Raw genomic sequence first — 13,491 nt, 5'->3', positions numbered from 1 at the left:
GTGGTTGTTGTTCATACTAGTACTCAAGTTAGTCAATGTTTTTGGTTTCGATATATGCGAGAATGGCGTATATGCGTATACAATGCAGTATACAATGCAGTAAACAATAGGTATAACAGCAGTATGTATAAAAGGGAACACCATAGATACGAAATCCTAAGCGGAGACTCACCCAAGTGGTTCGGCAACAAGAAATTGGCAATGCCTTCCTTGATAGCGTATTCATGCGCACAGTGGCCGCACACGAGTTTCCCTTCCATGACTTGCGTTTCGAGCAGCACCTTGTGCAGGTCGCGCAGCAGGGTCTCGTCGTTGAGCGCGTCGCCTTCGGGTTTCTCGGCGGGGATCGTAGAGAATCCGAGCTATTTGTATCATGTCAATTACGTTTGCTTCTTCCCTTTTGTCCTCCAATCTTTCCAACAAAGCTTTTTTTATGAGAAATGTGAAATGTGTTGGACCAAGGACGCAGAAATAAGAGTGTATGCAGACTTCGTGCAGACTTGGTCTCTGCCACAAACGAAAAAAAATGACCCACCTCTGAAGTAGTCACGCGGAAAGCGTTCCAGTCTAATCGCAGCAGCATGTTTTTGATGAATTCGGGGTTGAATTCGAGATCTTGCTGCGCGAGCTCCGCGTCGCGAAAGTGCAGCGGGAACGCTTCGGGCGAGGTCTTGCAGGTTTTCACCGCGCAGGTGAGAAAGTTGACTGTGAGGACCTTCATGATATTTGGATATTTGGATGTTCGGACTTGGGATTGCAAATTTGATGTGAGGGGGTGAGGAGGTGGACTTTTTGAGCTCAGGAAACCACTGTTCAAGGTTTAAGTTGTGCTGCAACTTTTTCGACTTTTGCGATTTCGGCAAAAACTGCCAGGCTGCGTGGGGAGGATGCGGCTTGAAAGCTTATTTTCCTAGCGCTGTGTCGCGCCTGGTGATTATATAAGCGTGGGGTTCATGACAGCGAGTAGACAAGACAGTAAATATAGTAGTATTAGATTATATCCAAAGGTATTATATTTGAGAAGTTGGATACTGAAACTATAGATTATTTTGATTCTTGAATGCTAGCGCTTTAATACTGATTAGCATTCAACTAAAGATGTAATGGGGCGCTGGATCGCAAGAAATCATGAATCTCAAGCAAAATCTTTTAGTCGTTATTCATTATGCATGGTAAGTTGACATCATTTCAAAAACACGTCGATATAATCCATGTCGCTGATCTCCGTCTCTTGAACCTCCATGTCTGGCTCGAGCCGGTCTCCATCAAATACCAAATGGACACCCGTCTCTTGCGGAATATTGTTGGTGTGCCTGAAAGCATTTATAAGACGGGACATTTGCGTTGTCTAAGCCTTTGTCAGTATTTTTTTTTCTTATGGGAAAGACCGAGTCGCAGAGATTACTCACCGGCTTGACTTTGAGCTTCAATTCATCAAATTCCTTGCTCTTGAGAACAATTTTGATTGTCTCGATTGCGGGCTGCTCTGGAACAAACTGCTCTTCAAGCTCATCCTCTGCATTGGCTTGGTCTCCGTATCCTGCTGCCTTATTCTTCTTCTGCTCCTTAAAAATCTCTTCTGTCACGGCCTCCATATGTATCCTCCCGAATTCGCCGCCAAATGCATTGTTTTCTCCTTTGAGAACAACATTCCCTTCGTTATTCAGCCCAAATCCTAGGCTTTTACACGTCGTAACATCAAAGATTCGCTTCTCTCGCCACGTCAAGAAGACCAAAGTTGCCGTGTCTGGGTCAAAGCCTTGGCGCTCACACCACGCCAGACGAACGTCCTTGAGCCGCTGAGAGAGCTTGCGAGTCGCAATGAGCGGAGTGGTATGAGGAATTGGAGACGTTATTAGAATCTGAACCACTGGATCCGGGGCAGGTGGTGAAGCACTTTCAACCTGGGTTGAAGCCGGGCGTGTTATACTCTGGGATCTAGGTTCGGGGGTGGCCTGGCTCTCTGATCTTCGCTCTAGTTGCTCGAGCCTGGCTCGCTCTTTTTCTCGAGCTTTTCGTGCAAGCTCCGGGAATTCTTCGTCTGACAGTTGTTCCTGATCTGCTTCTATTTGACGGGGAGGTGGGCGCACAATAGCAAGGTCATCATCGTCGTCCTCGATACTCGGGGGGTTTATAGGCCTAATGGGCTCATCGTCGTCCTCATCGAGGCTGATTATGTTCCGTGACGCACGCTCTGGTCGAGATTCCCTTGCTCCCAGTACTGAATTGCTGCTTCTTGTATGTAAAGGTTCTTTCGAAGAATCATAAGATTCGGGCAGTGGTCTAGAGTCTTGCGTGATTGGAGATATTCTGGACGGCGATGAGTAGCGTTAGTATGCATGTGTCTCCATGGGAATCAAATCTCGGTATTACTAGGACCTACGATTTATCTGAGGGGGCAGATGTGTCATGTTTAGCTCGTTCTTCGTTGCCCGCCGTAGTGTTCTCGTCATTATCCTCGTCTTGGTTTGAGATGCGCCGCCGCTTCCCGTCCTTTGACGCAACATTCGCTTTATCCTGTGCGGCCTGCTCCTTGGCGCGTTGCGCAATTTTCCGTTTTAGCTCCTCCTCCTCCTCTGCCACTATATCATTATATGCGAAATTTGCACGGCGGAAAAAATCGACATTTTCTCCAGTGTTGCGGGGTGCTGCCCAGGAGGGTTTGTTGAACAAGCTGCGCTTCGGCGGGGCCGTCTTAGGCTGGTCTTCCCCGGCGGGGTTGCCAGACATGTCGGAGGAGAGATATAAAGATTAAAGTAAGCTCAATCAGAAAAAGAATTATTTGAACTTTGTTTTATAGCGAGGCAACGAGCGCATTGGAGGTGAATGCAGAATTGCGCTTCAACAAGAGTAAATCATATTGGCTGACAGTGTGTATATTAAGCTAGTGGCCCGAGCTTTGGCGAAAGCGGTGGACATCGGGGCCGACAAACATCAAGGCAATCGGAGCAAGTTACACTTCATCCCCCACTACACACAGGAAAACTCTAGTCTTTGTCCTCATTCCGACCCGCGCAAACAAAGAAACACTATTTGGAAATGGAGAACGGCGCGGCTTCTGAGGGCAAGGACCCTTCTGGCTTCCTCAGCGAAATCATCGGTGCGCCTGTTACAGTCAAGCTGAACTCGGGTGTCGTCTACAAGGGTATGATTTATTGAACTCAGCAGAACGGGAGACCATTCGACTGACTTTGTGAATAAGGTGAACTGCAATCCGTGGACGGTTATATGAACATTGCGCTTGAGAAAACCGAGGAATACGTCAACGGTCAACGACGAAGAACATATGGCGATGCTTTCGTGAGAGGGAACAACGGTATGGACAGCAGACGGAGCAGATCAAGCACTTACGATACTGTATGCTGACCATCCTTTTGTAGTGATGTACATCAGCTCCGACTCATGATCGGCTGCGGCGCATCGGCGCACACCCTTTTATACGTCTTATTCGGAGACACGACGACGAGCCCACTCGGCGGTTATTGATGGCGTTCTGGGTCCGTAAAACTGCACAAGTGTTCGTCGCATTTCATTTTCACCGTTTGAGAGTTTGTCCTCGAACAGTGGCGCAAGTGGAATCGTCGAGTGGTTGATCGAAGATATCGCTTTCGAGATTGCAGTTATGAAAAGAATTGTTCAAGCGTTCTGTGCCACTGATGCCAACTTTATTGTGTGGAGGCATTAAGGACACGGGAATCAAATACCATAGATCTTTCTACACGTTTAAACAGATGGAAATCAAGCAAATTATTATACATGGAACTTTTCAACAAAAGCGAAGCCTGACATCAGACAGTCCTGGGAACTGAGAAAAACTATTTGCGGACAATGAAGAGTCGAAGGTCTGCTATTCCAGCTTATATATGGTTGTAAACCAAATTTACGATGCTCTGTGTCCACTGACAAGGGCAATGTGTTGCTCGCGGCAATATGTCTTGCTCTGTCAATTGCTGAAATCAAAAGCGGTTTCCAATCCTCCATGACCTGTTCAATCTAGACGTATCTCGTCTCGGTCAGTTCCCGAATTCAAATAATTAAAAGGAAATAGAAAATGCCAAGTCCAGGGGAATCCCTCATCTATCAAGCTCAGTGCTGACAGATTTCGTTAGGGTCGCAGCCTTGGTCAGGATTAAGTCATTGACCAAGAGTGTCTGTGGGGATACTTGTAGTCCATGCAAGGAAAGTGCTTCCGTGGATTGCAACATCTCCATTTGCGTTCTTCTCAACTTCGTCTCCGTCTAGGGCGTCAAAGACTGTCTTCTTAACTCTCTGCATGAAATAAAATCATCAGCAACAGTTTATGCTAGCTTGCAATTTGATCACGTTACCTCTCTGTCTTCTCCTTCAAGTATAGCAATCTGGCTCAACGTATTGTATCGATCCCACACGCCTTGCTTGCTGAGCCAACGCTCAAAGGGCACGCTCTCTTCGCCGAGTGGAAGAGAAAACAATGGATCGACGGTTTGGATTGTCAGAGGACTGCTCTTCACTTGATCCTCAAAGACCTTCTTCCAGCCTTCATGACGGAATCGAGGATTATGGTCATCAAATGACCACATGAGATTCTTGACTTTGGATTCCCATAAAGTGGTTGGCTTCCACGACTTGGGTGCATTGTCTAGTCCGGTCAGATCTGTGCTCATGGACAACTGAGGGAGAAATGCGCATGAGTTCAGATGAAAGAGAGTTACTTACAATCCTCAACATTCCAAATAAGCCCAAGAACACCGGTGGGCTTCAACACGCGGTGAAGCTCCCGCAGAGTTTCTTGGGTTGCGAACCTTGAGGCCAGTCAATTAGCAAAACAGCTCCATTGAAACACAACTCGAATTGAGTTTATATTCGCTCTACACACCAGTGAAATGCCTATAATTTTTTAGCATCGTCATTAGCCTTCTTTGGTCAAAGTCAAGACCTGTAGTTTCACAAGAGAAAAGGAAATGTTTACAATGTTGATTGAAAAGCAAACAAAAAGATCGTACTTGATCATACCTGTGCAATGATAATGGCATCTACGCTTTCATCTTCCAACGGGATGCTTGTTGCCGTTCCAGACTTGGTCACGACGCCTTTCAGTGCTTTTTTGTCCAATTCCTGGAGCATGCCAGCATGTGGCTCCACGGCTGTGATTTCATATGCTTCTGGTCTACGAGCGAGGAGCTCTGTAAATTTCCCAGTGCCAGCTGCAAGGTCCAAGACCTTGGCGCCATTCGCGCCAATGAGGCCGAGCGCGCCAAGCAGCTTATCTACCGCCTCTGCAGGATAAGATGGCCGATGAAGATCATAGCTTGATGCATTGGCGAAGCCAGCCTCGGCGGCCTGTTTGATGAAGGACGGCATATTTTAAAATCTGATCAGATGGCGTTCAATGTCACAAATGCTGAAGATGGATGCTTTTCTGTTGGTTGACTCTTTCAATTTAAGGACATATTGTGGCTGCTGTCAACAGCGGCTGATGTTGCGTCAGCGGGAGGTTTAGTGGCCTGGTGGGTTCCGTCCTAACTATGTTGGCTATAATTCGGTATATACTCGCACCGAGTCTGGATAGGCAACACCCTAAGATACGCCCACAAGTTGACGGACGAACTACAACACGTGGAATTGACATTTGATTAATTGACATTTTGGCTAAGTTGGAGAACGTCCAGGATTGAGCACGTTGGGATTTATCAGGCGAGACTATGCTCGGATAAGATTTTTTGCCCAACCTGCCGTCACTTCCAAACAAGACATTTAGAGAAGAGGAGATCTCTACTGTTATGATTAGCCCAGCTGATAAAGACGGGAAATGCGGAGTCGATGGCGATATACACTAGAGATGATGGCTGCCTAGCCCACCTATACATCTTGAACCATACTTGACCTCCTAGATCCCTACAGGTCACACAGCAACGAGGATCTCCTCAGCAATGGCTCAAGTTGAGACGATCAAATCCACAGGTGCAGAAGCTTCCAACATCGTGGAGCCTGTCAATCCTTCTCAGCATGCAGACACCAACACACAAAGCAGTCCACCTCGTCTCGAGCCGCTTGAGGTAGAGGAATCGTCACAGAATGAAGAGAGGGTATATCCGACAGGCGTCAAATTACTGTCTATCCTGCTCGCATTAGGACTCAGTCTCATCCTTACATCCTTAGTGAGCCGATTCCGCCCATGAAAAGCTTATTGATCAAGTTGGAAATTTAATTGTTGTAGGATACCGCTGTTATTGCCACGGCTATACCGAGCATAACAAATCACTTCAAAACAATTGCTGATGTGGGCTGGTATAGCTCTGGATAGTAAGTATCGCACAGAATATTGAGTATCTATACCGGCCTTTCCCTGACTTTTCTCGAGCCGGTTGACGTCCTGCTCATTCCAATTCATGTTTGGGAAGCTATATACGGTCTTCTCGATCAAGAAAGTCTTCCTCATCGCTGTTTGTATTTTCGAACTTGGTTCTCTGCTCTGCGGCATTGCGCCGACTTCGGCAGCTTTGATTTTTGGGCGTGTGATATCGGGTCTCGGGGCTGCGGGTATAATCTCTGGCGTTTTCACGTAAGTTACAACCCCATGGGCCATACTTTGGTGTAGAAAGTATGCCCTTATGTTACTTTTGACGACGGAAAATGCCAAAAAGAAGGCATAAGACTTCTCTTCTATGACATAACGATTGACACCACACAGAATTCTTGCTCAAACAATTCCTCTTCGGACACGATCATTCTATGCTGCGTCCTTCGCCGCCATCGAGATGATTTCGGACATTGCAGGGCCACTCGTTGGTGGTGTGCTCACAGAAAAGCTGTCTTGGCGCTGGTGTTTCTACATCATTCTTCCCATGGGAGCGATTACTTTTCTCTTTGTGCTCATCTTTTTCGACAATCCCCGCGTAAACGCCGATACGTCGCTTCCATTGAAGGAAAAGGTATCAAGATTAGATCTCTTAAGCTCAGCCATTTTCGTACCGTCTGTTGTTTGCTTGTTACTGGCTCTTCAATGGGGTGGTACAAAGTATGGCTGGACAGATGTTCGTATTATTTGCCTTTTTGTCATCTTCGCAATACTGTTGGGCGCGTTCGCTTGGTTACAGAAGCGACGACAGGACAGAGCCATCTTACCCCCGCGGATCATCCTCAGGAGAAGCATACTCGCGGGCATGTGGTTCAGCTTCTTCAACAATGCTGCATTGAACGTATTTTATTTCTATGTAGGTCAAACGGGCTCATTTTCCCAAAAGTAAGTTGCTAACTACTCAACCCAGTTGCCGATATACTTCCAGGCCGTCAAACGAGTCTCTGCTGCTAAATCCGGCATTATGACCATTCCAATGATTGGTGCTTCAATGGTTGCCTTTGTGCTTGGTGGATCAGGAGTCTCCCTTACTGGATTTTACACTCCGTTTATGATCGCTACGAGCTTGCTAACTCCCATCTCTGCGGGCCTTTTCACAACACTCAAAATCAATGCCCCTCCGGCGGATTCTATAGGGTATCAACTGCTTTTGGGATTCGGTGGAGCTTTAGGATTCCAAGCTCCCCAAATAGCTGCACAGACGATTCTTGCACAGAGCGATGTGCCGATGGGCATTGCTGTCGTCGTGTTTGCCCAAGCCTTAGGACCGGCACTCTCTGTTCCCCTAGCTCAGACAATTTTTACCAGTCGTCTAGCCTCGGCGTTGGAGAACGTCAACCCTCCATTAAATGCTACCGCGCTGGATTCCATGGGTCTTTCAGATTTAAGTAAATACATCAGTAAGGAGGAGATTGTCAGCGTCCTGGAAGGCTACGACAAGTCTATAACACAAACATTCTATCTTCCGCTAGCCTTGACATGTCTCACACTCATCGGATCTCTGGCAATGGAGTGGCGCTCGGTCAAGCAAAAGACGAACTGACCTGACGGATTACACGACTCACATCTCTCGCAAAAATACCACTGCGCATAGTTCATCAAGCTAATGCTGAAATACTTAATATTTACATCATCATACGTTCGAAGAGGTGCTAATCATGGAATATAGCTTTTGACTTGGAAGCCAGGTGGTAGACTCTCTTGATCAGACAGTAAACCATTTCACCCAAAATACCAAGACGTAAATATCCACAGACCATTGTATAGGCGGAACGCTCAGATATATGTCGAATAGGAAACTGTTTGTCGAATCTCCGAGGACAGAATCTTTCTCCCTAAGCGCCGATAACCCCGTACTCCTTATTTAAATGCAGTTTTGTGACACGTTCAAACAATCCACTTAGAATCTTTCCTTCATACGAGAGGCGACGGTCCTCAGGTTGCCATAAACCTTGCCCTAAAGAATGAATTAGCATGCGGCAGGTAAAAATATTGAAAAATTTCGGGCGTGCACATACCGGAGGGCTTCCCAAAATCAGGCTAACAATAGCCTCTCTGGCAATATGAATATTCTTGAAGCCGCCGAGGATATGAATCTTTTGGTCGGCAAGGACAACTCTTGTCCGACTGGCGTTTTCAATGGCGAATTTTGTCTTTCCATCCTTTCCAGCAATACGGCCAATAGCACGCGATAGATGTTCGCCGTTCAAAGTCTTGACGTCCTTGATCTCAAAAGTCTCGATATACAGGTCATCCAATCGCAGAAGGGCAATGGCATCATCAACGTCAAAACCCAGACTGAACGCTTTGATGAAGTCTGCTCCTTTCTGAAGCGCACCAGGGTCATCAGTGTGCTTTGACGAGCGTAGCTCGACCGCCTTGTTCTTCATATTCATTCGTACTTGTAGTTTCAAGTGCTCGACCAGAGGAGGATAGACCTTCGTCCAGCACGACTTGAGCGGCGACATACGGTGGGGAGGAATGGGGACCTTGCGAGTCTCAGCTCGGAAGGGTCCATCGGTATTCTTCGCCGGCGCAAATTGCGGTCGCCCCTCCTCGTCAATATGCATCTCTGTGTCCTCTGATTGATTTTGAGCTGGCAGTCCTGTGCCGATATTGGCAGGCTCAGCAACGCCTGCGCCGCCATCCAGTAAAAGTTCCTCGTCAACTGTTCAACCAAGTCAGTGCTCACTATTCCTTTCTCTTAGCAAAGCCGATTAGCCATTACCTTGACCCGGGACTGGGATAGTTTCTTCTGCGGCCAGTTCGCCCGGCCGTCGTAATAAAGCGGTAGGAGCGGGCATTTTCACGTTTCGATTTTCGTCTGAGAACACGAATTCGTCGCAATTTTCTCTCTTTCAAGGTGTGGGTGTCGTTCGAAAGACGCTGAACAGGGAGCAGCAGAGTCGTATAGTGAGGGCAGAAAAAGTCACCGAAGCCAGAGTTTCTTTCTGCTATCAGGTTCCCCTCAAGGTCGATAATCACCGACTTTTCTTTAGTGTTTTGTTGACTGGTCTTATCTGATTGGACAATCAGCCGAGACACTATAGCTGGCTACCTTAGAATGCGGACGGACGCGGGAAGCGAAGACACGAGAAGAGGTACAAGGTTAGCTCCGCAAAAACGCGTGCGAGTCTTCGGTAACTCTGTAGCTTCCAGCCTTTAGCCCGGAAATTCTGCTCTCGTCATTACTATCCTGGAGTCCCCAGAGGTTTCTTGTTGCATGCGAGCGACCGAACTCACTTGAATCGCACCCAATATTGCTCGCAAACCTTTCAGACCAGTGCATTGAAGTAGGTCTGATGATCATGTTTTCAGGATCATGACTGGCGATGTACGAAGCAGGATATGTGCTCAGCTCTGGGCTTCAGCTAGCCCTCTATACAAAGCCACACGAGCAAGTCCGCTCACTCTACAGTGCATTCTATCTCCAGCAGCTTCTGTGTCTCGTCCAGTGATACCAACAACTCGCATTAAGACCAATTTTAATTTCCCCGGTCTGAATCATACAAACAACACCTCATCTCATCGACTCTTCTCAACGGCCGCTTCGTCTTTTCGTTCGCAACCGGCTAAATCAGTTCCTGGAGTTGCTACCGCCGTAGCTCACACACATCTCCTTCGACAGCGTCCTTCTACAAGCCATACAGTTGGCACGACCTGGAATCTGATATTGAAAAATGGCGTTCGCAGCAAGGCAAAAGTCCGCAGCGATGCGGTTGGGAGACGAAACAAGAGCTCGGCCACAAAAAGTGGTGAGACTGGAGAGAAACATGCTACTCAACCTCGCGAATCCTCACATAACTCGCAATCGAAGGAGAGCACAGCCACTGAACATTCTTCCGGTACTTCGTCCCAACAAAATAAACATATTTTAGAACGTCTACCCCAAGTGTCAAATATCCATCGGCCTTCGAAAGAAGAGCTTCTCGCAGCAGCAACGGGGTTCTGGTCTCGATTAAAGGTTCGATTTAAATGGTTCTCCATCCGCAGTGTGCGGCCCTTTAATATGGACGATATCAGTGCATTTTTCTCCTGGGTTTTGGTGGGGCATATGATTTGGATTATTGTTGGGACCACAACATTCTTCTCTCTCGTGATATTCTTAGTCAACACTGTATTTGCACAAGGTTGGTTCCTTGACTACTCAGCTTACTTCAGTGCTGACAGTTTTACCCAGAGACTCTTACAAGGTGGATCGGTAATTATCTTACTAAATCATCTGGCGTGAAGGTTGTCTTCGAATCTGCCATCGTGCCTAAGTGGGGGGATGGTGTGATTTCGCTCAAAAATGTCTTCGTTTCGAAAAGACCTGGTTTAGGAAAGTCCAAAGTAACAAAGGGTTCGTCCGCAAGCGCTGCCGCAGCGGCAGCCGCTGAAAGGGCGAAAGAATATGAAACCCAGGAAGAAGCCGCATCTACTGGACTTGAAGAGGACGAGGATGATAACTATACTCAGTTTGACTTGTCAATTGAAAATGTCAACGTCACCTTATCCTTTACCAAGTGGTTCAACGGAAAAGGACTGCTACGCAACGTGGAGGTGAAAGGCGTTCGCGGCGTGGTGGACCGTAGGTCGGTCTATTGGTCAGACGAGGATGTCGATCCGAGAAGCTATAGACACGAACATCTGCCTGGCGATTTTGAACTCGAATCTTTCAAAATGGAGGATCTCCTCGTCACAGTTTACCAACCAGGCGATTTCCGTCCATTCTCCGTCAGCATTTACTCCTGTGATCTTCCGCAGCTGAGAAAGCAATGGCTATTCTACGACTTTCTATCGGCAAATATGATGTCAGGGTCGTTTGATGACTCTTTATTCACCATCCATCCACGCCAAACGCACGGCCAAACAGGGGCCCAGCTCAAAGAGGGTCTGGAAGCTACTGGAGCGCCAAATCCTTGGAAGAAGCATAGTCGATTACGAATTGATGGTTTGAACATTGATCATTTGAATCGCGGTATTGAGGGTCCATTTTCATGGATTCGCGAGGGCAATGTTGATATTGTTGCCGACATCATGCTCCCAGCCGATACTGACGAAAGTATCGCGAAAGTTATGTCCGATTTCTACGATCGAATGGAAGCCACCGTCACAAGCAATCGATATATTTCGGACTACACAGGGATCAGAAACACTAAGTCCTCCGAGGAAAAGGACTCGGAAGAAGCGCCTTCGCCAACCACTCAGAAGGCGGATGACGAGAAGAGATTCCTTGTCATGGACCTTAGAGTCCATCTGAATGACATTCGAGCGGGCGTTCCTTTGTTTACCAGAGATCTCTCATACATCAACAATGCTCTTATTCGACCAATTGTCGCATACATGAATTCAAGACGCACATTCATCCCAATCAACTGTCGGGTAGTAAAGAGGGCCAGCGAGTTCGATGGAAGCTGGACGATTTACGACAGCGGTTTAATGGACGATTTGTCTGCTGAGGTAAGCGCGAATGTCTCAAATTGCTCTAAGACTCCAGCTAATCCAAGCTCCAGACATATGAAGCATTTGCTCGGGATGTTGTCGATCAAGAAGCTCGCATGCGTCGTTTCAAAAAGGTAGGACTATGGTCTCTTCAATTAGCTGCGCAGGCTCTTTTCATAGGCATGGCAGGTAATATTGCCTAATTGCTGGCATTACTGTATCATAAAAGGTTTGACTTATGCATCGGCTTGGGCTTTGGGCGGATCGGCGTTGGCACGGCTCGTTCTTCGTTTTTGGGCATTTCACATCAAGGATCTTTGCATGGCCGGCGTTTTATTCTTTGGCTCTTTCTTCTTTATTTCCCCCTTGCACATGGCAACCATATCACGGAAATAATACAAGCAGAATCGATGGCGTTTTCTACGACAGCTATGAAATGAGGCAGGGCGTTCTTCTTCACAAAAATACAGCTCCACTTCCGTTCCTTCCATACAAGTTGAAGTTTCATTTAATCGTAGTAAACGTGATCATGCATTGAATATAAACCCTTAATAAACCTGAGTACAAATACTATCTTCCGCGAGAACAAAGGATACGAAATGTGTTCAGCCGAATATCGCGCTTCTAATCCCGCTTCAATGGATGATAGATCTCCTCCACACCGTCCTTGGTAATGACCATCATCTGCAAGCCATCACCGACTTCAATATGTCTCTCCACTGCGCTGGAGAATGCATCCCGCACCAGCTCTTCGACGTCTTTTCTCGGCAGAGGTAGCGGTTCCCGCGCCTCAAGGAAATGGCCGACGCCCGATCCCGGAACAAACTGGTTCTTGAAGTTGACTTGATTGTCCAAGAAGGGCATGATCAAGCTCGCGGCCGCACCTGCCGCTCGGCACTGTTCCCGCTCGTACGATCCGACGGGGTCGTAGCTGTATAGAGCACCCTTGCCCTCCTCGTCCAAGCCGCCGAGAATGGCATGCACATAGTAAGGGAAAAATCGCTTCTGGTATAGAATCGTGGCAAGACGCTGCGCACATGCCTTGACCGACATTGGCTTGCCGTGTTGGTAGCGGTACATCTTCACCATAGCGTCCAGTCGCTCCTTCAGCGCCTCTCCGTCAGCAGCAAATCCGCAGACTGCCAGAACAATGTGTCCGCCAGCGCCACTCTCATCGTCTGATCCGATCCGAAATACTTTCGGGGCGTATCGCGTGTTGATGTTGTAGCCAGAAGTTGATCGAGTGTCGCCAGCCAAGATGGCGAAGTCTTGTCCAGTGATACCTAGCGTTGATCCACCGTTGTCTGTGTACCTGTTTGAAAAAGATGTGTTAGAAAATGTGGAATAATCCTATATAGGCTGCAACGATGATGGAACTGAGCTGGTATAACGCAGAATGTTGGTAGGGCTTACGGGTAGAAGCTATGCTCTCGGGCGCCGGAAGCTGCTACTGTCGGTGCTTGCGAAAATGAATAGCCTGGAGCTTCGCCGAAGCCGGGCTGCATGAATGCGGATGCCATTTTTCGGATGACTATTTTGAGCTTGAATGGAAGCCCGGGAGAAAAGTGGGAAGAGGATGTAAGGCTGGAAAGGTTGCTTGGAGTAACTGGAGAGTTCGTAGGGACTAACTTAATGGTTAGATGGTCTACGGTTACCTCACCAAAGGGTTGACGCGCAGCTCGCCGCGGCTAAGGTTGCCTTGGCGCTAAAGTTCCCAGGCGCTTCAATAA

The 13,491-nt window shown here is 47.6% G+C and overlaps 8 protein-coding genes across 8 annotated transcripts; 3 read left to right on the top strand and 5 right to left on the bottom strand.

Annotated features, from left to right (window-relative positions):
• Nucleotides 1-11: 11 nt before the first annotated feature.
• On the bottom strand, nt 12-721 carry L228DRAFT_237563 (Trm112p-domain-containing protein; the record flags this gene model as incomplete). Its single annotated transcript, XM_018330946.1, has 3 exons — nt 12-16; nt 173-362; nt 536-721. The coding sequence occupies 3 exons, from the start codon at nt 719-721 to the stop codon at nt 12-14; spliced, it is 381 nt and encodes a 126-aa protein (XP_018190210.1).
• Nucleotides 722-1,023: 302 nt separating this feature from the next.
• On the bottom strand, nt 1,024-2,832 carry L228DRAFT_259842 (hypothetical protein). Its single transcript, XM_018334202.1, has 3 exons — nt 2,384-2,832; nt 1,410-2,310; nt 1,024-1,348 (listed from the first exon to the last, which is right to left on the bottom strand). Exons 1-3 carry the CDS (start codon nt 2,728-2,730, stop codon nt 1,184-1,186), a joined length of 1,413 nt encoding a protein of 470 aa, XP_018190209.1. The 5' UTR covers nt 2,731-2,832; the 3' UTR covers nt 1,024-1,183.
• Nucleotides 2,833-3,039: 207 nt separating this feature from the next.
• Nucleotides 3,040-3,406, top strand: L228DRAFT_266969 (U6 snRNA-associated Sm-like protein LSm6; the record flags this gene model as incomplete). The annotated part of the gene is made up of 3 exons (XM_018334929.1): nt 3,040-3,145; nt 3,203-3,316; nt 3,381-3,406. The coding sequence occupies 3 exons, from the start codon at nt 3,040-3,042 to the stop codon at nt 3,404-3,406; spliced, it is 246 nt and encodes an 81-aa protein (XP_018190208.1).
• Nucleotides 3,407-3,649: 243 nt separating this feature from the next.
• L228DRAFT_259840 (S-adenosyl-L-methionine-dependent methyltransferase) lies at nt 3,650-5,614 on the bottom strand. The gene is made up of 5 exons (XM_018334201.1): nt 4,993-5,614; nt 4,856-4,866; nt 4,696-4,781; nt 4,329-4,618; nt 3,650-4,269 (listed from the first exon to the last, which is right to left on the bottom strand). Exons 1-5 carry the CDS (start codon nt 5,338-5,340, stop codon nt 4,135-4,137), a joined length of 870 nt encoding a protein of 289 aa, XP_018190207.1. The 5' UTR covers nt 5,341-5,614; the 3' UTR covers nt 3,650-4,134.
• A 25-nt stretch (nt 5,615-5,639) lies between these two features.
• L228DRAFT_245639 (permease of the major facilitator superfamily) lies at nt 5,640-8,079 on the top strand. The gene is made up of 5 exons (XM_018332214.1): nt 5,640-6,137; nt 6,197-6,282; nt 6,341-6,541; nt 6,671-7,193; nt 7,248-8,079. Exons 1-5 carry the CDS (start codon nt 5,910-5,912, stop codon nt 7,878-7,880), a joined length of 1,671 nt encoding a protein of 556 aa, XP_018190206.1. The 5' UTR covers nt 5,640-5,909; the 3' UTR covers nt 7,881-8,079.
• On the bottom strand, nt 7,973-9,293 carry L228DRAFT_245638 (pre-rRNA-processing protein PNO1). The gene is made up of 3 exons (XM_018332213.1): nt 9,066-9,293; nt 8,356-9,005; nt 7,973-8,294 (listed from the first exon to the last, which is right to left on the bottom strand). The coding sequence occupies exons 1-3, from the start codon at nt 9,139-9,141 to the stop codon at nt 8,238-8,240; spliced, it is 783 nt and encodes a 260-aa protein (XP_018190205.1). The 5' UTR covers nt 9,142-9,293; the 3' UTR covers nt 7,973-8,237.
• Nucleotides 9,294-9,659: 366 nt separating this feature from the next.
• L228DRAFT_208602 (hypothetical protein) lies at nt 9,660-11,964 on the top strand (the record flags this gene model as incomplete). The annotated part of the gene is made up of 3 exons (XM_018329764.1): nt 9,660-10,467; nt 10,518-11,779; nt 11,833-11,964. 3 exons carry the CDS (start codon nt 9,660-9,662, stop codon nt 11,962-11,964), a joined length of 2,202 nt encoding a protein of 733 aa, XP_018190204.1.
• A 165-nt stretch (nt 11,965-12,129) lies between these two features.
• L228DRAFT_219117 (N-terminal nucleophile aminohydrolase) lies at nt 12,130-13,384 on the bottom strand. The gene is made up of 2 exons (XM_018330205.1): nt 13,175-13,384; nt 12,130-13,073 (listed from the first exon to the last, which is right to left on the bottom strand). Exons 1-2 carry the CDS (start codon nt 13,279-13,281, stop codon nt 12,386-12,388), a joined length of 795 nt encoding a protein of 264 aa, XP_018190203.1. The 5' UTR covers nt 13,282-13,384; the 3' UTR covers nt 12,130-12,385.
• Nucleotides 13,385-13,491: the final 107 nt, after the last annotated feature.

The sequence above is a fragment of the Xylona heveae genome (assembly GCF_001619985.1).
Source record: "Xylona heveae TC161 unplaced genomic scaffold L228scaffold_3, whole genome shotgun sequence".
Taxonomy (NCBI): Eukaryota; Fungi; Ascomycota; class Xylonomycetes; order Xylonales; family Xylonaceae; genus Xylona; species Xylona heveae.
The sequence above is the reverse complement of the archived record's forward strand: the minus strand, read 5'-3'. Positions and strand labels throughout refer to the sequence as shown.

What these genes read in the sequence shown, in the direction of transcription:
- L228DRAFT_219117 (XM_018330205.1), bottom strand. Translation starts at nt 13,281, where the DNA reads ATGGCATCCGCATTCATGCAGCCCGGCTTCGGCGAAGCTCCAGGCTAT. An exon ending in CGAGAGCATAGCTTCTACCC is followed by an intron (nt 13,074 to 13,174) that starts GTAAGCCCTACC and finishes TTTTTCAAACAG; the next exon opens with GTACACAGACAACGGTGGAT.
- L228DRAFT_259842 (XM_018334202.1), bottom strand. Translation starts at nt 2,730, where the DNA reads ATGTCTGGCAACCCCGCCGGGGAAGACCAGCCTAAGACGGCCCCGCCG. An exon ending in TCTGCCCCCTCAGATAAATC is followed by an intron (nt 2,311 to 2,383) that starts GTAGGTCCTAGT and finishes ATCGCCGTCCAG; the next exon opens with AATATCTCCAATCACGCAAG. An exon ending in TGAAGCTCAAAGTCAAGCCG is followed by an intron (nt 1,349 to 1,409) that starts GTGAGTAATCTC and finishes ACAAAGGCTTAG; the next exon opens with ACAACGCAAATGTCCCGTCT.
- L228DRAFT_259840 (XM_018334201.1), bottom strand. Translation starts at nt 5,340, where the DNA reads ATGCCGTCCTTCATCAAACAGGCCGCCGAGGCTGGCTTCGCCAATGCA. An exon ending in TATTTGGAATGTTGAGGATT is followed by an intron (nt 4,619 to 4,695) that starts GTAAGTAACTCT and finishes TGACCGGACTAG; the next exon opens with ACAATGCACCCAAGTCGTGG. An exon ending in TTGAAGGAGAAGACAGAGAG is followed by an intron (nt 4,270 to 4,328) that starts GTAACGTGATCA and finishes TATTTCATGCAG; the next exon opens with AGAGTTAAGAAGACAGTCTT.
- L228DRAFT_245638 (XM_018332213.1), bottom strand. Translation starts at nt 9,141, where the DNA reads ATGCCCGCTCCTACCGCTTTATTACGACGGCCGGGCGAACTGGCCGCA. An exon ending in TATCCCAGTCCCGGGTCAAG is followed by an intron (nt 9,006 to 9,065) that starts GTAATGGCTAAT and finishes TTGGTTGAACAG; the next exon opens with TTGACGAGGAACTTTTACTG. An exon ending in TGATTTTGGGAAGCCCTCCG is followed by an intron (nt 8,295 to 8,355) that starts GTATGTGCACGC and finishes TTCATTCTTTAG; the next exon opens with GGCAAGGTTTATGGCAACCT.
- L228DRAFT_245639 (XM_018332214.1), top strand. Translation starts at nt 5,910, where the DNA reads ATGGCTCAAGTTGAGACGATCAAATCCACAGGTGCAGAAGCTTCCAAC. An exon ending in GGCTGGTATAGCTCTGGATA is followed by an intron (nt 6,283 to 6,340) that starts GTAAGTATCGCA and finishes ACTTTTCTCGAG; the next exon opens with CCGGTTGACGTCCTGCTCAT. An exon ending in ATAATCTCTGGCGTTTTCAC is followed by an intron (nt 6,542 to 6,670) that starts GTAAGTTACAAC and finishes GACACCACACAG; the next exon opens with AATTCTTGCTCAAACAATTC.